A 26,003-nucleotide genomic window follows, 5' to 3' on the forward strand; every position below is an offset into this window, starting at 1 on the left:
ATTGGCAGAAGAGGCAGTAGGAGCACCTTGCTCAACAGGCAACTTCTCAGCAAGACCAACCCCCGCAACTACTCTGGCGTTTTCTCCACAAAAGATCTAGCGTTTTTGCATACGATCAGCCTTGGCGATTTGTGACCACAGATCAGCCCCGGCGTCAACACGACACAGCAGATCAGGCTAGCGTTTTGCATTTGCAGAACATCCGGTGACAACAGAACCATTGCGTTTTTGATTTGCAGATCAGCCCCAGCAATTTGCATATTCACCGCGACGGAACACCAAGAAGCATCAGCGTTTTCAGTTTTCACCCCTTAGACACCACAGATCAAGTCCCGAACCTCGCAGATCTCACCTTCCCGCAGCAGTTCCTCGCCGCACGGTCAGATCCCGCGCAGTTTACAGTTTCAGCCCGGAAAACGCAGATTTCAGCATCTGCGTTTGCAGCGCATCGTCGTCATACCGTCGTCATCAACATCGTGATCAACATAGAGTCAGAATTCAGCAGATAGAAGATTTGCAGATTTCAGCCCTTAGAGTTTTCAGATATCAGCCCGTCTCGTCGTCATCCTCATCGTCGTCAACATTGTCGGCAAGTCCAAGCATTGTAGAGATTTGTGCAATCATAAGTAGACCGCTCTCTCCATAGAGAGTGGGGCCTTCGGAGGAGGGTTTTACAACGTCTCTGGTGTCGTATTCTCTTCTCTATCTCTCTCTCTCATGCACCTTCACGCACAGTGTCCATTCACTTTGTTTGTGTCCATTGCACTCTCTCATTAAAGAACGGAAGGCACTCCCTTCCGTAAGTAAAAGGAACCTTGAGCACAGTTCGGAGCACTCATCTTGAGCAAAGTTCAAACATTCATTCCGCTGCACCTTTCATTGGTATCAGAGCTTTGGCAGTGTTCTATATCACTCAAGGAAAGAACCACAAGAACCACATAATTTTTTTTTGCTTGTTGAGGTCGCACGAACCCAAATTCGCTTGGGCGTGTCGATTCCTAATTGTGTTTTTGAAGAGTGATAGGAATCCCAAGAAAGAAGGGCTTGTCGAGCGTCCCCTTGTGCCTCTTTTCACTCATTGAGAGAGGACCGTGCTCTTAGCGGCCGGCCAATCGACGTGAGGTGGGAAAAAGCAACCTTGGTGTGAGCGCAAGGCCGCCAAGGGGTGTGCCCGCGGAAAAGAGCAGAACTCGGTGAAGAGAAGATCCTTCTCTAACATAGATTGCAAGCGAAAGAAGAACCTCAAGAACCTCAAGACCTGTAAGAACCTCAAGAACTCAAGAACCCCAAGAACCAAGACTCCCAAGAACCCAAGTTCCTCGTGAACGTAAGAACCCAAGACCACAAGAACCCACAAGAACCCCCGACTTTAGTGGATGGTCATCACTCGAAGTGGAATGGATACTTCGCTTGGAGGTGATGAGCATGAGAGAGGCGAAGAAGAATTTTCCCCACCAGCAGGTTTTTCCGACCCTCCCCCTTCCCCATCTACGCCAAGGATTGCACTAACTCCTATGGAGAAGTTGGAGCAGATGTTTATGGACAGGAAGTTAGAACGCGAAGCAAGAAGAGCAGAAATGGAGCGCGAACACGAGGAATGAATGGCAGCCATAGCGCGTGAGAGCGAGCAAGCACGCTTGGAAGCCAAAGAAAGACAAGCCGAATATGATCGTGAGAAGAAATCAAGAAAGGCAATGAACTACCGACACATGGAAGAGATGTTGCGACTTTTTTCTCAAGTGCAGGTACACTTTGCACAGAATCAGGAGAAGCAGACTCTCTCAGTCTCTTCTTCTCTAAAGCAAGACACACATGATTTGCATGATGATGATTCGAATGACAATGCTCAGCATGATGATTTGAATGATAATGATAAACATGATGATTTGGATGACACTGACAAGCATGATGATTTGCATGATCAAGATGTGATTTCTCACAAGCATGATGAGTTGCATGAAGAAGATGTGATTGTTCACAAGAAGGATGATGTGTTAGTTGATACTTTCTCTAGTGAAGCTAACCTCATTGCAGAGACGATCAATCACGAAGACCCGATCTTGGCTCTCGAGCCTAGGTCCAAAGAACCCCCTCAGGAAGAACCGATCTTGGCTTTCGAGCCTAGGTCCAAAGCACCCCTTCAGGAAGAACCGATCTTGGCTCTCGAGCGTAGGTCTCAAGAACCCTCACAAGAAGTACTATGTGTTCGTATGATTAGTCAGCACGCATTGTACGAGTGTTTCGTTCGTGATCGTTGTCTGTATTTTAGTCCGCGTCTTTATGTGATCCCTTTTCCTAGGCATAACATATCGTACATTGAGCACGTTTCACTGATGAATGAGCACAAATGTATGCGGATTTTTCATGACAAGCTAAAAAGTATGCATTCAAGGAAGTCACATTCCATGTCTTTTCCTTGGCACAACACAGTTATAGAAAGATCTCAAGAAAGTATGAGCACCAAGCATGGGCATTTCCGTTGTGAATTGCCAGAGTTGATTGATTTAGATCAAAAGAGAAAGTTTCAATCTCATTTTTTGCACGTGTGTGGTGAACGGTTTGGCACTCCGTCTCTTTGTTCATCTACATTGTATGCACAGTCTTTGAGGAAGACAAGATTTTTTCCACTCACTTTACATGGAATGGGTATGTTCATGTTTTTGTGTTGGAAGTGGTTTCAGGAATTTTCAGCCATGGAAATTCTTGAAGAAGGAAGAAGCATGACTCTCGACGAAGTTGAAGCATTGAAGGAGCCACAGAAGACTTTGTGTTGCTTTCGGCGCGGCCCAAAGAAGCAAGCGTTGCAGACCTTTATCAAGTTCAAGTACCGCACGATCCACACATCAGAGTGGGCTGGCGAAGAGTCCGTTCCAGGATTCCGGATGCTATTGGCGATCTCCCTCGACGCCATACAGTTCGGTACCAGTACCTCACTTTGAAAAGGAGGGGATGTCACGTACACATCCAACCCTATGTGTCCGTGGACAAGCTACAACACGACAAGGGTTCAGTCAGTCCAGTCAGTCTAGATTTAGAAGTGATCTGGCACTTTTGTGAGTCTGTTCGCAGACCGTGCATGTCTAGTCACTTAGTGTAGATACATATCCTCTAGTTGCACACAACATAATCATAAGCATTCCCATCAGAATCCATCAGAATCCTTCAGGGGAATTTTCCAGTGCATTTAACCTATTTTCCCTATTTTTGACATTTTTCACTTACTAATTTAAGTGACTTTTGTTGGAAAGTAAGTAGGGCAAATTGAGTAAGTTTGTATATAAGCAAACCTAGACTAGCACTAATTGGCAGAAGAGGCAGTAGGAGCACCTTGCTCAACAGGCAACTTCTCAGCAAGACCAACCCCCGCAACTACTCTGGCGTTTTCTCCACAAAAGATCTAGCGTTTTTGCATACGATCAGCCTTGGCGATTTGTGACCACAGATCAGCCCCGGCGTCAACACGACACAGCAGATCAGGCTAGCGTTTTGCATTTGCAGAACATCCGGTGACAACAGAACCATTTTCAGCCCTAGCGTTTTTGATTTGCAGATCAGCCCCAGCGTTTTGCAGATTCACCGCGACGGAACACCAAGAAGCATCAGCGTTTTCAGTTTTCACCCCTTAGACACCGTAGATCAAGTCCCGAACCTCGGAGATCTCGCCTTCCCGCAGCAGTTCCTCGCCCCACGGTCAGATCCCGCGCAGTTTACAGTTTCAGCCCTGAAAATGCAGATTTCACCATCTGCGTTTTCAACGCATCGTCGTCGTACGGTCGTCATCAACATTGTCATCGACATAGAGTCAGAATTCAGCGAGATAGAAGATTTGCGGATTTCAGCCCGTAGAGTTTTCAAATTTCAGCCCGTCTCGTTGTCGTCCTCATCGTCGTCGACATCGTCGGCAAGTCCAAGCATTGTAAAGATTTGTGCAATCATAAGTAGACCGCTCTCTCCATAGAGAGTGGGGCCTTCGGAGGAGGGTTTTACGTCTCTGGTGTCGTATTCTCTTCTCTATCTCTCACTCTCATGCACCTTCACGCACAGTGTCCATTGCTCTCTCTCATTAAAGAACGGAAGGCTCTCCCTTCTGTAAGTAAAAGGAACCTTGAGCACAGTTTGGAGCACTCATCTTGAGCAAAGTTCAAACATTCATTCTGCTGCACCTTACATGACCTTAGTGGCACTACACAAAAACCTTTGTCCTGATAGTGCAGGCGATGCGTAAAATAAGTTGGTCTTCAAGATCTTTGCTTCAGATTTTCTCGAAATCTTCGTGTTGTGTTTTTGCCTCTGCTGAGCTTTGGTGTATGTGATTGTTTGGAGAGTAAATGTAGTGGCAAGGATAAAGTGCTTTGAATCCAGTTTGCCAATTGTTTGTGCAACATATGTCAAACCCTGAGGTCCTTATTGATAGAGAGCTTGCTTATCCAGTTTTTGTTATTTTCTGTGGGCAGGTGACTGGATGTTCCGCTGTTAGTGGGTCATACTCAGGAGCTTCAGAAGAGGTATTTTTTTGTTTGTTTCTGATGGCTTGGCCTTTTCACCTGTTAATGTCCATTTATGTTCACTTCCTTGCCCCCTGATGGTTTTTCTGGGGACCAAGGTACATTGTATTCAAATCATTGCAATCAGGAACGACAGCACCAAAAGTTTTTATGTAAAGCTATGATTCTAAGGAACGTAGAACAAAACTGAAGGATATGGTACCTCGAGCTCAAAAGTTGAGCTTTGTACAAATGTCATTATGTTCAATGTCTTTGTTGAGGTGCTGAGTTAAGTTTAACCAGATTGCATATGATTGGGCTTTTCTTTTTACAAATGCTTCTATGCAATTAAACTGTGGTAAGTGTTATTCTCTGCCAAATTGTTCCCAGTTTAAAGCTGTGCTTGGTGATAATCTCTGTCAAAGTCCTCCTAGTTTGAATGTTTTGGGTTGCTTCTGGATTTATTGGACAATCTTCTTGTTTTGCTACGATAGGTAACTCTTACACTTCAATTAATGTTAAGAAACTATCACGTTTCAATATAAATAAATTGGGCCAGTAGCAATTTGAATCACAAAGATCACATCAACCTATTATTTCAGCTTCTATTGATTGCAATTATCAATACAGAAGCATCCATGGTTTTTTTCCAAGAGTTGTGAAGGTCATAATAGCATCCCCGTTGTTATGCAGGGCGATACATTGTCACCGGATACTCGAGCGTCCTTTCCCACCAGAGTTGCTCGATTCCAAGATGCATTTTGGAGATTCCTTCGCCCTCACACCATCAGAGGAACAATCATTGGAACTACGTATGTGACCCTCAAATGGAATTTTAAGACTGTACAATGATTCGGCAAATTGCCATTGTCTTACAACTTGATGTATATGCCAGGGCGGTTGTTGTGAGGGCTTTGATAGACAATTCTCATCTCATAGATTGGGGCCTTCTACCTAAGGCACTTCGAGGTTTATTGGCGCTACTTTGTGGAAATGGATACATTGTTGGTATTAATCAAATCTACGATATTGGCATTGACAAGTGTGTAGTTCATTCATCATACAATTCCGTTCTTCTTTGAGCTTGCAGATTTTCTAGTTTTGAGGTTAGTTGTTTGGGCAGATTTTGTGTCTGATTAAAACCTTTCCCAAGTCTTTCCTCTCTTGCTTGCTCATTCTGCAGATGTTTTAGAGTATCTTGCCTTATGTTCATGTAAGAGGTTTGTTTTTAGGTTTACACTTGACAGCTGCTCATCTAAGAGTCCCGAACAGGGCATTACATATCCGCAATCAGTTGGATGATGCTCCAAAACTCCCTCTTGTCTCGGCATGCCTCCTACAAAATCCCTGTGTTTTCTCCTTGTTTCTTTGGACCTGTCCCACTATGCCTTAAGGTCTTTTGCCATCATCTGAAAGACTCTTAGCCAAACTCTCCTGGATGTTAAGGATATGAGAAGGGTCATGGGAAAGCCAAGAGTCATGCTCATGTGTCGAAGAACAGAAATGCTTACAAGGCTGAGTTTTCTTTGCTGTCGATCCTGCAAGTGTACTCCCCAACCAATGCTCAGCAATTTGAGATTTCTACACTGAGCTGTGTGAGTCAACATATTGCGCTGCTGGTGTGTGTGGCTGCTGCGGCAAGTTTTTTCCCACAGATATTCACTGTTCATGCACGCACACGCACACGCACACTTGCGCACACGCACTTCCTCCCTGTAGCATTTTACACTTTTGCTTTTGCTGTACAGTAAGCAGCAGCTTTAGCCGGGATTGCTACCAATTGCATAGCCCCGAGCCATGGCTGTTTCACCCCAGCTTAAGTGCATTGTGGCTGCTGCGATCTTCACACATTCACAGCACCCAAATTCACATCACTTTTGTAAGTGAGTTGAGAGGTAAGGTGCAAGGGTTAGGGTCAATGAGGTGCAAGGTTGGAAGGTGGTCGGGTGATGGCTCCTCTGAAGGTATCTAAGAGGGCAAGGAATGAGATAAGGGATGGGCTTGACATGTGCTCTTGTATCCTAGCCTCCCATGGATCACCCCTTGCCCCCCTACTATAGCACCACATTTTGTTACTTTGTACTTTTGTCCTTTCTTGATAGATGGAGTATATACACATGTATATTTGATTGTCTCATCGGCCTACTTTGGCTTCTAATAGATGTAAAAAGATTTTTCTTTCTTTCTTCTATCAGTGAGAACTGATCTGTCCGATGATTGGCCGCTCTTTCTCAAAGAGGTATGTCAAACATTGGCTTCAGTCCTCTCTTTTTAGCAAAGAGAGGATTTAGAGGATATTATTTTGTTGGGTAGAGGCACTTTCATCATTGTTTTATCTTCAACGGAAATATCTCAGCTCTAGGCACTCTCTGCGCTACCAATTCGTAGCTAGTTTGTTGCCTTGGTCTTGTGGTATTTGGACTTTGATATTGCTCGCTATGAGGCAAGGTGACATGAAACGTTTTTGTGGTTTCGGCTGTTTCGAGGTCTCGAGGGGTTTGTAGTTACATCACTCCTCAGAGACCCTGCATTGCTAGGATATGTAAGGTAGAAAATGCCTAGAAGTGCCTTATAAATTTGAGTCATTGAAGAGTTCTAAAGTGCATCCAGTTTCTTGTACTAGCGATGTCAGGTGCAGTGGAATTGAAATGGTGAAGATCTATGCTTTTCTCTTCCACAAATCCTTAGTTCTTTCCTTGCGTTAATGTGTGCTCCTTAGCACGAGAGATGGTTCCTTTTATTTCCAGAGAGAGAGAGAGAGAGAGAGAGAGAGAGAGAGAGAGAGAGACCCAATGGGTTCCCGAATCCCAACCAACCCTCTCAAGGGCCCCCCACACCATTGCCGATGTGGTATTTGCTTTTGATTGCATAAATGGAATGTACACACATGTAATACCTCAATGCAAACTCTACTGACTTGAATGGGGAATGTTGCCACAGCAACTCTTTTAAATGAAGCACCTCTAGGCTGATTTGATGCACCTTTGGAACTGTCTCGTTGAGTGGTTGCTGATGGCCACCAAGGGGTAGATCTAGGGTTGATTTGTGCTCTCGATGTGAGAGGAATCAAGGGCTGAGATCTGTTTGCAAAAACGCAGCCGATTTGTCGCGTGAAACAGGGCTGAAAATGCAGATGATGATGGAACCTATGATGGACAACGATGGGAGCACTTGATGTGGCAAGGGAATTGCTGAGAAGATTCTCAATGGGCGGCCGAAGTACCGGCTGCAGCAAAGAGGTAGCGCTAGCAGATCCACCACGATTCCGGTGACGCTGGGCCGAATGGTTGCTCCAGGTGGATGGCTCGTGAATGGCAAAACGGCAGGCGGCTGGTCTGCAAAACTTAGGCTGATCTCCTGGCGTTGGCTTATCTATTGTAAAATGTTGGGCAATGTGCTTCTTTTATAGGGAAGTTGAGATGCAAGGTCAGGTGTGCCAATTGGGTAATGTGTGCACATGTGAGTCTTTTGGCGATAACTCGTTGTTCTGTGATCCATTTGACGAATGGACTGAACCGACGCGTTACTTTAACCTAGACCTATATGCTCGTCGTGTCAGATGCCCACCGAAGTGTAATAACATTTCTCAAAACTCTTGTACAATCCATTTATGCAAGAGGGTTTTAAAAGTGGAAAACCTATTCTGTTGGACTTGTCGGGACATGCAAGTCTTGCAAACAGGCTCACAAAATTGATGGTACTAATCCTCCTAGGATTCTAGATACTCCTATCTAAGGATAGGTGCAAAATTGGCTCTGAAAGTCGATGAAGTATGTCCATGAGGCACATAGAGCCATGTGTACGTGACATCTCCTCGTGCTCAAGGTGAGGTACAAGTACCGAGCTGCATGGCTTCCTTGTATGAGGCTAGCAAATATGGATAGTCGATGAAAAATTCCTCGTCCACCAAAGCAGCTTCATGTGTCCCTCGATCTTTAAACTTCAGGAAGCGTTGCCTCGCTTGTTTATTTGGTCCGTGCTTGAATCGATTCAAAAGGATCTGTTCAGGCTCCATAACTTGGACTTCGTCAATTATCTCCGGTTGCTTCTCATTTGGAATGCTCCTTGGAGGGTCACCCTGAAACAATTTAAGCCAATAAAAATGGAAAACATTATGAGAAGGTGGTAAACGTAATTGCATGGAAACATTATTAACTTTTTGACTATACGAAAGGAGAGTTTAGGAAAGCTCTTACCAACTTGCTTGAAACGTTGCTTCATGATCCTTAAAAACACCCAATTACCTTCCTTGAATGAGACATCCTGTCGATGCTTATTAGCATGCCTAAAATAGGACTCTTGAGCCTTGCTAAGCCGAAGCTTAACACGCTCGACTACCTCCGCATAGGTTTGACTAAGAGACTTAGCATCATTAAATTTGGACATACACCTAGTAAATAAAGACTGAAACTGAAAAGGTCGGCCAAAAGCTGTCTCATATGAAGCATGGCCGATTGCACTAGAGAACGAATCATTTAGGATAGCCTAAACTAACAATAGATATTGTTCCCACTTAGATTGTTTATCATGAACATATGCTTTGAGAACATCAAATGCTATTGGTTGCAAATTTCACTTTGCCTATCAGATTGTGGATGAAATGTATAATTTTTTTTTAATTGAGCGCCAAAATTTTTAAACAAAGCATGCGAAAAATGTAACGCGAACTTTGTATCACAATCCGACACACTTGATTTGGGTAGACCACACAATGGTTGCTAATGCTTTATGAACAATCGTGAAAGAGGAGGTTCGCAAACTCAGGTTGGGTGAGTTTGAGCAGCGGAGTGCGTGCGCACAGGTCGACTCCAGAGAGGCAGAAAGAGGTAGCGCTTGTTGCAGGAGAGAGCAACGTAAGTTTTAGAAGTTCAAAAACTCGAGTGATGAGGTTTATGGGATTCTTTTATTAAAATGTGCCGTTTGGCCACTTGGCCACTTGGACAATGTGAAACTGTTAAAAATAGTTCAAGTGGCTTAAAGGCCAATAAATGAAGTATAATGCTTGTACAGGCCCAAAATGTTGGGCTAAAAATATATAGAAAATATATCTGCGAAGCTCTCGAGCAGAGCTACTCGCTGGGAACGGTCCAGAGGAGATCGGAAGTGACCTCTGGGCATTTATCCCGAACAACCTACCATTGAAAGGCCTATATGTAACTCTCACGATCTGTAGGCAATGCTCATATGGTGCCTTAGAGAGATTTTGATAAGAGCATCTGCAAGGTTTTCATGTGTGCTGATTTTGATCAATGAGACTAAACCATCATCAAGCATTTATCTAATAAAATGGTATCGCAGATCAATATGTTTGGTACGCGCTTGAAACATGGCATTTTTAGCCAAACAGACTGCACTATGGCTATCACAACCAAGGATAGGTGTATCATCAGAGAATCCAAGCTCACTGACCAAGCGGGCTAGCCATATGGCTTCTTTGGAAGCCTCAGTGACTGAAATATATTCAGCCTGAGTAGTAGAGAGTGCAACTATCCTCTGAAGTCTAGAGCATTGAAACTGGCCCGCAGGGCGGTAGACTTTAGCTTTCACCCGAATCTTTACTTGAACTCTACAGCACAAAGCAACTCCAAGGATAAACGTGTGCTTGGAATTGAACACTTCAAACAAACACACGGCTTGGCAGCTAGAGTGCTTCCAAGCAGACAGCGACACCCTGTAGGCCCCAAAGACTGGCGCCCCTTTCGGTATTTCTTTATTCTTGTTGCAAATAAATGATCCAACGCTTTCACCTAACTCCCACCAAGCTGTCCAAACTTGTCCATTGCTGTAATTGCAGGTTTTTGACCTAATTTCGCCAGCATAACGGTGCAAAAACCCCTGTTGGTCAAAAGTACCCATCAAGGACACTTTTCCTTGCAATTTGGAAGCTTTTCGGTGAGCTGCAAGTCAATTTCAGCATGCTGTAATTCCCTGTTTTGTCATTGCAGGTGCCCAAAGCCCTGTTTAAGCATCCGAAGGCTTTCCCGAGGCTTTCTTGGCAATGTCCTGTAGTTTAGGTGCGAAACCCTAAACCTGCAGAAAAATACAGCAGGCTGTAATTTTCTGTTTTGGATCGTTTTGGGCGGAGCGAACATGTCTACGCATGTCTCAAGTGCTCCTGCACGCAATGGGACAATTCCCCTTTGAATTGGACAAGTTTTCATGCGAGAAAGCTCTCCGATTTTGCAATCCTTTGCAATGGAACTATGCGTAGCTGTGGGGGATTAGCAATTAGCAATTAGCATAAAACCCCTAGAACTGTACATTGTAGTTTGAGAAGCCTAACTAGTGGGGCATTACCATATGTGCAAAGGGGAGAGAGACGCATGAGAGCAAATCATCGTGCTACATGAGACAAGGGAGAAGGCAAGCTTTCCATTAAAGTTGTGATCACCTCCTGCACCCAGTACTTTGTTTTTTTTGTTTTAGGAGTCGGGTAGGGCACTCCTGGCCGCTCTCCTCATACACTGGAAAAGTATACAAGAAGAACAACCAGGATTATGCACCCAAAATCCTAAGGCAGACGCTTTTGTCACTAGTTTCCTCTGAACTACGAGAGGCCAGAGTTATCTACACTTCTTAGGGCCATGACCATTCCCTTGAGAGACCCATTTTGCTAACTTGATACGCATGCTCAAGCATGGGTAGATACTGTTCCCACTTGCCCTTATTATCCAACAGAGAGCATTTCAGCAGATCTAAGATAGTAGAATTACCCTCTTCTGACTGTCCATCAATTTGTGGATGAAATGAGGAGAAAAACTTGAGCGTAGTGCCCATGTTTTCAAATAAGCCTCTCCAAAACAGGCTCGTCGTATGAGGATCATGTAACAAACTTGGACACCCCTAGTCTAGATTATACCGCTACACAATAGAGATTCACTTCAAAACAGTTCACAAAAGACGACACGGTCCGACGTAGTTCCTTGCCAAGAGGTATTGGCCCCAAAGACTGGCACTCCTTTGGTATTTGTTTTTATATTAATCTGTGTGCAAAAGTACAAGAGAGTCTGCGGGTACTCACTCTTAGACTCTGCGTCCAGATGCTCTGAGGACTGAGTCTCAAAGGACTTATCTTACAAGGGATGCCCAAAAGCAGAGCCCCAAAATCAGTTTAAACTCAAAAGCTTCTCAAACTCAAAAGCTGCCAAAATCTGCCAACGCAATTTCCGTATGGCCTGTCAATGGAAATCACGGAATTCGGTACGTTGCCACGTCAGCATGTCAACGAAATTTGCGGAGATCCGTACGGCACTTCCACGTCAGCATATCGGCGCGTTTTTCGGGGGCTGCTGCCAAGTGGCATTTCCTACCGTAGGGTGTGTGCGTCCAAAGGCCTGCCACGTACCAGTTTGTGACATACCCCCTCACTTGACATCACAAGATATCACATGACAAATCACATAGAAATTCATTCCAAATCTCAGACCATGATCAATCGGCAACGTATTTAGTAATCGCATCTAGATCCATTCTGATGCCCGATTAACTAATCCTTATTGCAATCATGTCTATAGAGATTTATGAGACCGAAATGCTGCAGTCATTTCATCTTTCAGTTCCCGCACTCAAACAAGTCAAGTACAAATTAATCATTTGCATTTTCGGGAATTCCACTTATAAAGTCATACAACAGAATACTACTCAGCCCTTTAGTATCCTTGAAACCCAAAGGGGACATTAGTGACTCTATTCAAAATCGGGGTAATTCATTGACAAAGGAGCAGAGTGACTGCCCTCTTGTGCAAACCCGTTGCACTAGATTCACCTTCGCTGAAGTCGGGTTCTATCAGAGTAGACTATGCTAAACCGAATGCGTCAAGGTAAAGTTCCAAAATCTGAGGAGTATCTGCTAGGTCCTCCTCCTCCATCACTTCGCATCCAATGTAGGATAGTTCTTGAACTTAACCAAGAACTGCCTAATCACTTTACCTTTTAGCTTTCTGTCCTTGTGTGCCAAAATCATAGTTACCGGGGAACGCCATGGACAGGGAACGCCGGAACGGCGTTCTAGGGGAGGTACATGGTCCGGAGCGGCCAGACGTTCTGCAGAGGCTTTTGATAATGGAACGGCCGGTCTGGAACGGTTGGGGAATGGGCAGATTTTCAGATTTTGGTGATTTGTCTTGTGAGCCTTCCCCTTGTTAGATGTCCCTTCCCCCACCCCTTACCTTCACAATAATGCATTAGCTTTCAAGGGCCAAAGCTAAAGCTCTACCCTCTCAAGTCTCGACTCTCAAGCTCTAGCCTCTTACAAGCTTTCAACTCTAGACTCTAGAGTCTACAAGGCTAAAAGCTCTCTCAAGCTCTCTCCCTCTCTCTCTCAACTTTCAAGCTCTCTCCCCCCTTCCCTCTCCCCCCCTCTTAAGCTCTCAAGTCTACACAACACACGTTTGCCATAGTAAGGCTGAATGTTCTTTAAATCAAGTGTTTTGTGAGTGTTAGAGTCAAAGCACCCTAATACTACTTCTATTCAATCACACAAAGCTTTAAAGTTGCATTATTTGAGTGTCTTTATGCCTCCCGTTCCGTGCCGTTTCCATTCCGGACCCCTCCCCGTTCCCCCGTTCTACGAGGATCCCGTCACCGTTCCCGTTCCACGTAACTATGGTTTGAACCCATGTTTCAATATGAAAGTGCAAACTTTTTGTACCATTGCCTAGAAGCTTGTTTCAACCCATAAAAACTTCTTTTCAGCATGCATACAAGGTCTTCCATGCTAGGTATGACAAAAACTTTTGGTTGCATCATGTACAACTCTTCTTCAAGATCACCATGCAAGAATGGTGTCTTTACATCCATTTGATCCATCTCCAAATCCAAGATAGCAACGAGAGAAAGAAGAACACAAAGGGTAATCATTTTCACTATAGGAGAAAACACCTCTTGAAAATCAATGCCTGCCTTCTGTGTATATTTTAGCAACAAGCCTAGCTTTGTACCTGGGTTTGCCAATGACAATTTTGATTTTGTACACCCACTTGTGAGGAATGGCTTTCCTACCCTTAGGTAACTTAAACAAATCCCAAGTATCATTGGCATGTAGTGCCTTGATTTCTTCATGCATAGCCAGCTCCCACTTGCTCTTAGAATTACATGACATGGCCTCTTTATATGTAAGAGGCTTTTCCTCATTTGACAACATAATGTTTTGCAAAGAGGGGTCAAATCTTTGAATCGGTCTCCTCTCCCTGCTAGATCTCCGCACCGAATGATCTACATTATCTAGCATAGGTTCTAGATAGAGAGGGACGACAACATCATCATTTATGGGCTGCTGTACATCATTTTCAGCCCTACTTTCAGCACGTTCTCTTGGCTGCAAATCGCTCTCAGGTGCATACAATGGCTATCCAACATCTTTTGGCTCAATAACCAATTGCTCATTGAGAGTTTCGGGCCTTTGTGGTGCATCCTGAGGCTCAATTTCAGAACTAATAGGTGGCTGTACCTGCTGAAATTTGACCTTTTTAGAGTCAACATTAGAGGGAACATTGTTTTTAAGCAGCTTTGCCTCATTACATACAACATCTCGCCTGCATATAACCCTTTGAAGTTGAGGTAGCCATACTCTATAGCCCATTTCTCCTTCATCTCCATATCCCATAAAGATTTCTTTCATGGACTTAGCATCAAGCTTGCTCCTCAACTCAGGCCTTACATGCACAAATGCCTCACAACCGAAAATGTGTAAGTGGTCATATGAAGCGGGTTTGCAAGACCAAGCCTCTTCAGGGATGCTAGCTTTCAAGGCAGTGTGGGGTGAACGATCGCAAATATGATCTGCAGTTTTAAGTGCCTCTCCCCAAAAACCTTGAGGGAGATTAGTGGTGGACAACATGCATGATGCATCGAACCCTCTCACACGTCCTGTTATATCTCTCAGCCACACCATTAGACGAGGGACTTTAAGGGGCTGATCACTATCATCCTGCTGGTGGAAGATAGCTCAAACTGGAGCGCAGGGCCCGTGAGGGTGGACCAGGCTGCAACACCCCAAGTGTACTGTCGCGCTGTGGAAAGAGCTGGCATCAGCTGAAGAACCCAAAGCCAAACCTGCCGTGCCATGGGGCAGTCCCACAAACAGTGACGCTAACTCTCCAAAGGATGGTCACAAGCTGCACAAGATGCCGAAAGGCCACTATGTACCAGCCAACTCCCCACTGTTGTAGCTTTGTGTGCAACTAGCCACTGGAACAAAGTGACTCGCCTTGGCTGTCTGGAGTCCCACAACCACACCCAAAAGCCTGACAAGAACTTAGTTGTGAGACCCTCTTCTTGCTGCAGCAAGACGAGCCTCTCTCCGTGCTGCCAGCATGTGACATGTACTGAAAGAAAGGGATCCAAGGGTGGTTGGCTGAAGAGAAGGGGCTCTCCAAAACCACTCTCCAAGGTCCCACTGCACTCGTGCCAGAGGGTAGCTCTCCCAAGCCCAAAGCCTCCATTGGCTTGTCTCAAGATCTGTTGGGTCAGGATCTATGACACAAGTCCTCTCATAGATGCCCACTACTCGTATCCTCTGAAAACAACACTTTGCAACCTGTGGAGCCTCTACTGAGCCTCTGTGTAGTCGACCCTCCCCCTGGATCTCGAAGAACATGGAGGGTACAGACTTTGAGCAAGCCTGAACGACAATGAGGACCTCCAGTCGCGTGAAGGCCCCCATCCATGTGGGAGTTGCTGTCTCTAGAAGAGTGAGCCACTCAACTGGTAAAGCCTCTGTGATGTCCTAGCACATGCTCTGCACTCCTCTCATGCCATGTAGCTGGATGCTCTCTACCTCCTCTGGCAAACCTAAAAACTGAAGCCAGTAGTCTAGAGTGCATGCTGGACCCACTGCCATGGGACCCTACTACCAACCAAGTGGTCTCTATGAGTACTAACCATGGGGTTCCAAACAAGGGGTTGTCTCAAGCGCTCTTTTGTGCAAGTGGGCTGGTGCTGCTCAAGGCCACTCCGCAACTGCTCCCAAGAGCGAAGCAAGCTCGCAGCAAATCGATCCTCCAGTCTCCTGCTCAGACCAACTGTGTGCATCTCTCTAAAGATCCACCCTCACTTGGGAGACCCAATTGTTGCTCAGTAGGAGAATCTCCTCTTTAGCATTGCTGAGACTGGCCATCATGGACGTCCCATCAGACTAGAGTATTAGGGTGAGGTTTCATCTGATCAGCAGTTGACTTCCCATTGGCAACTTGTTAGAGTGGTAGGCTCTTTCCATAGGAGGTCTTGTGTTGACCCTGTTTTCACTAGTGAGGAGGCACCACTTTGGAGACTTTGGATTTGGCAAAGAAAGCCACTTGCTAAGTTGGAGTGGGATCCTGGTGAGTGGCAGTGGCCTTCGTTGAGCCATTGCCACTTGTTAAGTTGGAGAGGGATCCTAGTGAGTGGGAGTGGCCTTCGTTGAGCCACAATGGAGCCCCCTCTTATCCTTTTTGGAATACTCTGTTTCCCTTGGGAGGAGACTTCTTTTGCAGACTCGACAAGCCACTGTATTGAGGGAAACTATGTATACCATTCAATATAGCCAAGCCATGCACACTACCTGTCTCAATAAGGAACTTGCCATACTTCGTATGCTCTCCATCCTGCGAGACTCAGGCCAGGCCTATATCAATGGTGTCAAACAAAAGCGTCTCCTCTGAGTGTCATAGAAAGCTGACTGCTGATGCGCTACCCTAGCATTTAAGTCTCTTAAAATCATAACATCACCATCTTTAGAGAACTCCCAAATATCCTCGTCTAGTATAGTAAATGGTGATTGCCCTCTGGGTGCCGCATAAACTGATGTGCTAGGTGGAAAATAGCAAATAGCAACATAGAGGTATTTGGAGGGTATTCGCCAGTCTTAGGCCTCAGGCTCACCCACATATACCGAGCCTGAGCATCTTTGCGTACAATGTGTACCATCCGTTGTAGCTGCTCCTTGTATAGTACTGCTACTCCACCAGATCCTCGTCCTCAAAGCTGTGATCTCGTCTCGTGTCTACTAGCTGACTCCCATCTATATCCTTAACATGTGGGGTGTGTGTCTCTCTCTCTCTCTCTCTCTCTCTCTCTCTCTCTCTCTCTCTCTCTCTCTATATATATATATATATATATATATATATATATATATATATATATATATATATATATATATATATATATATATATATATATATATATATATATATAGAGAGAGAGAGAGAGAGAGAGAGAGAGAGAGAGAGAGAGAGAGAGATGAATGAAATGAAATGTTATATTAACGTCTTCAAAAGGCCAAAGTGACCTATGAGACCAGAAAGTTACATGTGGTGGATCTGATACAAAGTCAGAGTAACAAAATAACAACATAACAAAACAAAAATACTATGGAATCCTAAGCTGGTGGATGTGAACTAAGCAAAGTGAGCAGCTGGCTGGGATAGCTAAATAGTTAAATCACAAGAGATCCAGCATCGGTCGCTGGCGGAGCTCATCAATCTCCTCCATGGTCAGTAGTCTGACCGGGTGTCGTGCATGCTTGGCCAGAGTGCTCCAAATCTTCTGATGTAGCCTCCGTCGATGTTGTGTAGTCCTCCGTAGTCATGGGCGCCAGGATTTCCCCAGCTCAATCGCTCGGTCGATGAGTGTGCCTTTGGTGTGAGACGAATGTGAGCTCTGCTGTGGGAGTAGCTCTTGCGGCTGTCCAATGTCTGCTCTAAAGAAATGTGTGATCCGGCTCTGAGACTGGCTAGCCTCTCCACTCATCAAGCTATCTTTGTGTCCGCAACTCGAGCAAGAACAAACCCAGGCATCTCTGATCCTCGTATCCCATGACTTTGGAGAGTGGTCCAAAACCCTCTCTAAACAAGCAATGGAAGCGGCCTCGTATCTCGTAGTAGATAGGGCAGCGGCATGTGTAATGCAACTCTGTCTCAAGCTCCATGTCACACAATGGGCATGTCCTGGCCTCTGCTTGTACTCCGTTGTATCTCCCAATCTCAATCTGCAGCTGGTGAGAAGATGTGCGTATCTGGCCAATAGCACATCGTATCCCATGAGATTGGTGGGTGTCCATGTATCTGGGTCTCGTCACAAAACCGTCCTCCGTAAGCTGGAGAAGATGCTCTCTGTAGAAAGCCATCTTCGTGCCCAGCTCCTGTGCTGGTTGTATCCATGTCCTCCTGGTGTCTAGCTGAGTCAAGTCTTGGCGGATGAGCCTGGTGACCTCAGAGAGAGAGAGAGAGAGAGAGAGAGAGAGAGAGAGAGAGAGAGAGAGAGAGAGAGAGAGAGAGAAAATGAAATGAAATGAAATGTTATATTAACGTCTTCAAAAGGCCAAAATGACCTATGAGACCAATCAGTTACAAAATAGTGAATCTAATACCATGTCTGGGTACAAAAGAACTAGAAAAGAACTAGAAGTGGAACAAAATACTACTACTACTACTACAATCTAAAACTACGTGGGTGTAGCAGCTGATACAATAGGTACCCGGTAAACTGGATGTAACAGTGTGTGAAACAAAGATGGAAGAAATGGTGAGGATCCATCCTCATCTCCACTCTGGATGTCGAGAGAGTATGGCTCGAATCTTCTGTTGTAGTCTCCGTCGATGCTGTGTAGCTCCTCTCCTCAGTCGCGGTCGTCTGTATCTCTGTAGCTCCAATGCTCGATCGATGAGAGTGCCAGTAGTGGTCGAATGAGTGTGGGACGAGCTCTGCAGTGGTGGCTGCTCCTCTGGCTGTCCCATATCTAGTGAAAAGAAATCTGTAATGTGTCTCTGGGACTGCCTCTCTCTAGCTCTCCCCAGTAAAGTGTCTCTATACCTGTGTAACTCAAGTAGATATAGTCCAAGACATCTCTGATCCTCATAACTCATGACCCTAGATAGAGGACCAAAACCCTCTCTGAATAAGCAGTGGAAATGCCCCCGTATCTCATAGAACACTGTGCAATGACATATGTAGTGCAACTCTGTCTCTGGCTCTCTCTGGCATAATCGGCATATCCTGCTGTCTGCTGGTATCCCTCTGAATCTACCAGTCTCAATCTCGAGCTGATGTGAGGATGTGCGTATCTGACCAATGGCACAACGCAAACCATGAGACATATGTGTGTCCATGTAGCTGGGTCGAATCACAAACCCATCTCCTGTGAGGTGGAGAAGATGCTCTCTATAGAAAGCCATCTTCGTGCTCAACTCCTGAGGCGGCTCTATCCATGTCCTCTTGGTGTCGAGCTGGATCAGGTCCTGACGAATGAGTCTAGTGATCTCCACCCGTGTAAGAGACAGCGAGGGTGCCTGAAGAGAATACTGGAAGAGAGAGAGAGAGAGAGAGAGAGAGAGAGAGAGAGAGAGAGAGAGAGAGAGAGAGAGAGAGAGAGAGAGAGAGAGAGAGAGAGAGAGAGAGAGAGAGAGAGAGAGAGAGAGAGAGAGAGAGAGAGAGAGAGAGAGAGAGAGAGAGATGAAATGAAATGTTATATTAACGTCTTCAAAAGGTCAAAGTGATCTATGAGACCAGAAAGTTACAATGCGGTGTATCTGATACAAAGTCAGATTAACAAAATAAATTAAACTAGGATAACAGAATAGAAATACTACGGAATCCTAAACTAAGCTGATAGGTGTGAAAGGTGAAAGGCGCGAAATGTGTGAACTAAGCAGTACAATGTGTAGACAATATGGGAGGGAAGTAGAGAATCCATCTTCATAGAGATCCATCTTCATATGCACTCTGGACGACGAAAAAGTATGGCTCGAATCCTTTGCTGTAGCCTCCTTCGAAAGTGTGTAGCTCCTCTTCTCCATCGGGGTTGTCTAGATCTCCCTAGCTCGGTCTATGAGAATGCCAGTAGTGCGGGCAGACCTCTCCATTGTTGGCTGCTCCTCTGTCTGTTCTTTTGGGTGTACAATATCTAGTGTAAAGAAATCTGTGATCTGTCTCTTGGGTTGTCTCTCTTCAGCTCTCCTCAGTAAAGTTTCTCTATGCCTGTGTAACTCAAGTAGATATAGCCCAAGACATCTCTGATCCTCATAACTCATGACCCTAGATAGAGGCCCAAAACCTTCTCTGAATAGACAATGAAAACGGCCTCATATCTCATAGTACACTGTGCAGTGACATATGTAATGTACCTCTGTCTCTGGCTCTAGATGGCATAAGCGGCATATCTTGCTATCTGCTGGTGTCCCTCTGAATCTGCCAGTCTCAATCTCGAGCTGATGTGAGGACGTGCGTATCTGGCCAATGGCACAACGCAAACCATGAGAAAGATGTGTGTCCATATAGCTAGGTCGAATCACAAACCCATCCTCCGTGAAGTGGAGAAGATGGTCTCTATAGAAAGCCATCTTTGTACCCAACTCCTATATCGGCTCTATCCAGGTACTCCTCGTGTCTAGCTGGATCAGATCTTGATGAATGAGTCTATTAATCTCTACCCGCGTCAGAGACCTTAAGGGTGCCTGTAGAGAGTATTGAAAAGGAGGCAATCTGTCCATGGTGAAGCCATGTGTTTGAAACCATGATGCCATTTGTGCATATCGTATCCCCATTAAGAGCTAATTGTCTAGAGGACTCTAGAGCCACCCTGGCATATCTGTCTCTGGTAGTATCCCACAGACTGTGTACAAAGGAGACTGATCTGGTAAGCCCCTCAATTCCATAGGGGGGGCAGCTAATTCTGCTCGAATGATATCATGCGGTACAGAAGCCTTGGCTCTAATCTGCCGAGAGATCATAGATACCATGGGCTTCTCCATACGCCTCCAACCATTTTGGCCTACAGAAGGTCCCCAAACCTGCACCCCATATAACATAGTTAGAGGCAACCACAACATCAAAGAGCCATAACTTTGTCCTAGGTTCCTGGAACTGAACCTGCGAATACATCCTCTCCATTCCTCCCAGAGCTGCGCCAGCTCTAGTTAGTCTAGTCTCTGCTGCTCTTCTCAAAGAAAATCTCGGCCTAGTAAAGACTACCCCCAGGTAAGTGTATGCATCTGTATACTCCACAATCTCCTGACCATATTTGAAAGTAGGTACTGATCTCTTGACCCATTGCGGTGTGGTGTTAAACACCATAACCTTGGTTTCACCTAGGTTTACACACAATCCACTATCCTCTACAAATTGCGTAGTGCATCCAAATGTCGTTGCATACCTTCTGGTGAGTCAGATATCAGCACAATATCATCAGCATATAGCAACAATGGGATCCACGTCCCTGCCAGCTGGGCACCCCTGTCACCCTCTCTGTCAATGTAATCAGACACCTCATCAACATACATACCAAATAAAGTAGGAGACAATGGGCAGCCCTGTTTCACTCCAATAGTAGAGTGAACTAAATCAGATACCCCTTCCGGAGTGCGCACATGTCCCATCACTGATCTGTACAAAACCATAATCCCCCAAATCACCTCTATGGGCAACCCCATCTCCTGTAGTCTGCACATCAATCGAGCTCTTGGTACCATGTCAAATGCTTTGCGAAAATCCACAAAGCTACAATAGATCCGTCTCCCATGTGCTCTGCCCTCCTCAATGATGGCCCTGAGTGTCAGAATATGATCAAGAGTGGAGAAACCCCTCCTGAAGCCAGCCTGACCCTTTGCTCGTACACCCTCGCCCTCTGCCCAATTACTCAAGTGTTGCTCCTAGATAGATGCATACAACCGTGCCAATGTGTGTCCAACCATAATAGTGCGGTAGTTCCCAGGCTCTGTAGGGTCACCAACCTTGAGGATGGGCACAAAATTAGACAACCTCCAAGTCTCAGGTAACCAACCCCTCACACATGGCACGATTGAACAACACTGCGAGAACCTCCATCAGCATATCCCTGGCATGTATAAAGTGCTCCGCTACTAGACCGTCATGATCATATGCCTTCCCGGTCCTCATCCTATCGATGGCCCTTTGTACCATCTCAGATGTAAAGAAAGTGCTCGTAGCTGGACAAGGCTTGGTAGGGTCTGGAAGGGGTTCCTGTCTAGGAACCGTATATAATGATGTCGCATATTGGCCCCACACATCAGGTGAAGTAATCACCGGGGGAGGGGAGTGCTCATGGAAGGGTCGCCATGCCTCTCCTGAGTCCCTACTCAAGAACATCTGATATAAGTCTTGGTCCATCTGAGCTCGGTAAGCTCGCTTCTTCCGTCGCACAAGGCGTCGGAAAGCAATCCGAGACTGTCTGTAAGTGATGACTCCTAGAAGAAGATCCCTCTGAAGCTGGGCTCTCATCTCTCTGCACTCCTCATCATACCAACTATTCTGGGGCATGCTCCCAGAATGCCGTCTCTTGCTCGGCTGAGTGTGTGGGTATGCCGCTGATGCAGCCCCATGCAGTGTCTCAGTCAGTAGAGTAGTGTACTCCTCCACTGAGAGGCCTGTACCATTTTGTGCCAGCTGTGCCTTCCAATAGACGGTCCCAGATCTTCTCTGTATAAACGAAATCAGTCTCTGATGTAAATGTATAGCGGGTGTGTGTCCTACCTCCTGATGTCTGGGTTGTACTATACTGAAATTTAACGGACAATGTCAAGAGAGCATGATCTACTGCTATGCCCACTGGCCTGGCTCCCACTGTGAAATTTTGGATGCAGGGGACAAAGTTTGGTTGTGTCATAACATAATCCACTGTACTGGCCCCATGTCTGTGTGGAAAGCATGTGAAACCGGCTGCTCTAGGAAATCGCTGTAAACCATTAAGTATGGCTAATCCATGTGTAGTCGTCATTTCCACGAGGTATCTTCCATACTCCGTCTGCTCTCTGTCATCTGAGCATCTGTCAAGTCCCAACTCACCCACATCCAGCTCTCTAAGCATCTCATTTGAAGTGTCGTAGAAGACTGTCTGCGAGTTGCCCGTTCGGGCATTGAAGTCCCCTAGGAGAATGATATCACCATCCCTAGAAAACTCCCATATGTCATCATCTAGTATAGAGAAAGGCGACTGCCCTCTGGATGCAGCATACACTGATGTGCTGGGAGGAAAGTAACATATGGCAATATATAGGAATCGACCTGTGTCAGCTCTCAGTCTCGCCCACATATATCTAGCATGATCATCTCTTCGTACAATATGCAGTAATGGTTGTAGTTCCTCTCTGAATAGCACTGCTACTCCTCCTGAACCTCTACTCCCATGCTCAGATCTCGCATTTGTCCTGTGAGATGTCTCCCATCTGTATCCTACCACATGTGGCATTACCTGTCCAAGGGCTTGATGAGTCTCTGAGAAGAAAACAATATCCTTGTCTTTGAAACTGTCCCCAAATGCTTCCACGTCCAACCTCATAGACCCATTACAATTCGAGGTAGCCATCTTCAGTGTGGTCCCATAGGTCTCGCACCGTCATGCAGTGCACCGCTCTAAAATCACCACCCGTCCATCTCTGTAGAAGGCTATCTTTCCCTTCTCCCTTGCCGGTGTAATCTTTGGCATTATCTCTCTTATATGTGCGAGCTGTGAGAGAGTCAGGTCATCACCGAGGAAAATACGTGTTTTTTTGAGAGTAGGCCTCTTCCTCAAGAATTCCTTCTTCTCTTCCAACGAGGGGAAGCGTAGTATGAGAGCTCTCCCCTTTGAAGAATCTCCCGTGCCATCACTTTTCTTACCTACCCTCCATGCCTTTGTGTGCAAAGGCTTCTCCATCCCCATCATGGATGTAAGGCTTGTGACCTCTTTCTCCACATTGTTTATGTCCTTGAGACCGGTCACTCTCACATGCAGTGCTCGCATCCGCCTTCTTTGTTCCTCTTCGAGGGTCATGTTGATAAGCGTCGGTGTACAAGGAGTTTCTTGACCTTTCCCTTTCTTGGCGACCTCAATCCATTTTTCGGCCTCGTCGGCCTTTTTCTGTGTCCTTGTTATCATCTCCGCCCATGAAGATGTCTTTGCCATACTCAGTTTCTCTTCCTCTGTGATCATCCTTACCTGTTCCTTGATTTCCTTGATTTCATCTATTACCGAGGGCTGAAATTCGCCTTCCTCTAGTCAACTGCTTACTCTATCAGCAAGCTCCTGTTTAAGGGTTGAGACTTCTTTTTTGAGTGTCCGTATCTCGGCGTTTGGGTTCTCTTTGTTTGAGGGCTAAGACTTCTTCTTTGAGTGTCTGTATTTCTGCGTTAAGGCTCTCTTTCGCCTTCTTCCATTGTGCGCCTTCATTGAAGACCATCTGAAGGAGGTTGGCCTTCTCCTTCCACCATCTTTCCATCTCTGTTTTCCACTCCTTCATTTCCCTCTCCATCTGCGCCATCCGCTTGTTCGTGAGCATGAAGGTTGCCTTTGCTCGTGACTTGCAAACAGGTGAGACATTGACGGCTTCCGTGTCCTGTGCAAGGTCCTGTGCAGGGGAGATTGCTTCCATGAGAATGAGAGAGAGAGAGAGAGAGAGAGAGAGAGAGAGATTGATTTAACATAAGATTGAGATGTTTTGTGCTGTTTAATAGAGTGAACAAGCCTTTTCTACCTGTGGCTGCTGGAGATCTTTCAATCCCCGCTGCATGGGCATTAGTACTTTCTCTTGCACTACTTGGTGTGATTATTGTGGCAACAAATTTTGGCCCTCTCATCACGGGCTTGTATTCGTTTGGGCTATTTCTTGGTGCAATTTATTCGGTTCCGCCTCTAAGGTTAAAGCGCTTTGCAGTTGCAGCCTTTTTAATAATTGCAACAGTAAGTGTGCTAATTTCATTGAAGTTTTGCATTTGAACATAAAAGCTGGATTGTAGACTGCTTTTTCTGCATTTGAGAATTGTGTTAAGAGTTCCTTCAGTGGTTTTCTAGATCAGCTCGACAAGAAACAGGTCTTCACGACTTGGCTTGTGGAAGCATTGAAATACCTCTGCGTTTTTTTTTTGAACAACTGATTAAAGTATTGAAGTGTCGTTATTCACAAATAAACTCAAATTCAAGTTTGGTGTTTTCTTGTTTACTCTAGTCTTGAAAGTGGTGATTCATTCAAGGCTCTAGAGCTTTTATTTTCTGTGGCAAAGTAATATAAGACATGACTAGCTCTCTTCAATTGTTAGTGGCATTGACCAAGGCTTTTTTTAGGGAAAATCTCTTTCTGTTAAACTCACAGCAATGCTGCAGCTTTTTCAGTGGGAAGTGTTGTTAAGGCTAAGGGCTTGGGCTTGATGTCTTTATTTGGGCCTTTCCATACATTCATAGTCAAAACAGAAGAAGTTGCATGCACTTCCAATCATCTATTAGTCGCCCATACAATGTTACTTTGTAATGCTAGGTGTATGTCGACATGTTGCACCTCAAGTCATACCGTACCATGGCATGGCATGCATAGTGAAGCATTGCTAGGTATCAATGCTTTACTCTTGACATTGATCCATGAGGCGAAGATGCATTTGATGACAGATGGCTTTATGACTCGAGACCAGGTTGAACTCAAAACAAGCGGTTTTGTTTTCATAGGTTTATTGGACCTTAAATTTTTCTTACTCTGACAACTTTAAGGACTCCCTTTTTTTGCAATGAAACATTTTTTTTAAAATGACTTGCTCACAACATAGCATCTAGGTGCATCATCTTCTGCTCTTTGTAGAAACAATATTATTCCCAAACTGTGAAAGGACCCCCCCCCCCCCCCCCCCCCCAAAAAAAAAAAAAAAAAAACACACACACACACACAACCCACCAAAAAGATCATATACAAGGGAGAGAACACAGTTGAACACAACTGTGTTTTGCGATGTAAAATTGCTAAAAGCAAACATAGAAGAGTTGCAAGATTTCTAGGGATATGTCCTCATTGTCAAAGACAAAATGTAACGATTGCCTCAATGAAATCTTGAAGGATGGAAAAGGATCCACCTCTCGACGGTGAAACATACGGAGATTGCGATGGTGGCACAGAGACCACAACGACCAAAATCTGACCCATGCGAAAAAGATGGCAAAACGTTGGAGGGAAGTCCGACGAATGCGAAAAAGCCAGAAACGTTTGTGGAAAACCATTGAGGGAAATCGAAGATTCATACACGCAGAAACGCATCGAAGGAATGTCCTGGTGCAACGACAATCCCAAAGCAGGTGTCTGACATTCTCATCAACAATGGAGCAATTGACACAACGAGAGGAGCTAATGTGACGCGCTTCAAGGAGAGTTCCAACCGGAAGAACTCCCAACAAACAATGCCAAAGAAACAGACGCTCCTTAAGAGGCAAGTGAGACTTCCAAATCACAGTGAGAGCTTGTCTCCACCATCGTTCAGATTTGTGCAAAGCCCAAAGCGTATTACAGTGATCAGCCAGCCAAGAGTCTTGCACAAGAGAAGCATAAATCTGTTGGGCAGAAATGACATCTATAGGAGTGTCCCATAAAGTCCAATCCTGCATACGACAACCACCTGCCAGCGGTGGAATAGGGAGGAAATCAGCCAGCATACGCTGAAGCAGGCTCCAAATCCGACGATAATGCATGCCCAACCCAAAGCGTGCTGCTGCCTGAGAAAAAGTAAGCAGATTCCCAGTTGAATCCACCACATCATCCACTTTGCATACTCACGACCAGAGAGGAAGTAGGCTTG

The 26,003-nt window shown here is 45.4% G+C and overlaps 1 protein-coding gene across 3 annotated transcripts in view; it reads left to right on the plus strand.

The window, feature by feature from the left end:
* Positions 1-26,003, plus strand: part of LOC147451769 (homogentisate solanesyltransferase, chloroplastic-like) — an 88,479-nt gene that overhangs the window by 34,980 nt on the left and 27,496 nt on the right. For 2 of the 3 annotated variants that reach the window (XR_015188822.1, XM_086517634.1), the window contains exons 2-5: positions 4,455-4,505; positions 5,178-5,296; positions 5,380-5,526; positions 23,907-24,132. Coding sequence is in view for 2 of the 3 variants with exons in the window: in XM_086517634.1 (XP_086373760.1) it covers positions 4,455-4,505; positions 5,178-5,296; positions 5,380-5,526; positions 23,907-24,132 (543 nt within the window). In the remaining variant the exon portion in view is untranslated. Of the gene's footprint in view, positions 1-4,385; positions 4,506-5,177; positions 5,297-5,379; positions 5,527-23,906; positions 24,133-26,003 lie in introns of those variants that run through there. The other variant, XM_086517635.1, reaches the window with a different exon arrangement.

Source organism: Adiantum capillus-veneris, chromosome 8 (genome assembly GCF_014529385.1).
Source record: "Adiantum capillus-veneris isolate H3 chromosome 8, ASM1452938v2, whole genome shotgun sequence".
Classification (NCBI taxonomy): domain Eukaryota; kingdom Viridiplantae; phylum Streptophyta; class Polypodiopsida; order Polypodiales; family Pteridaceae; genus Adiantum; species Adiantum capillus-veneris.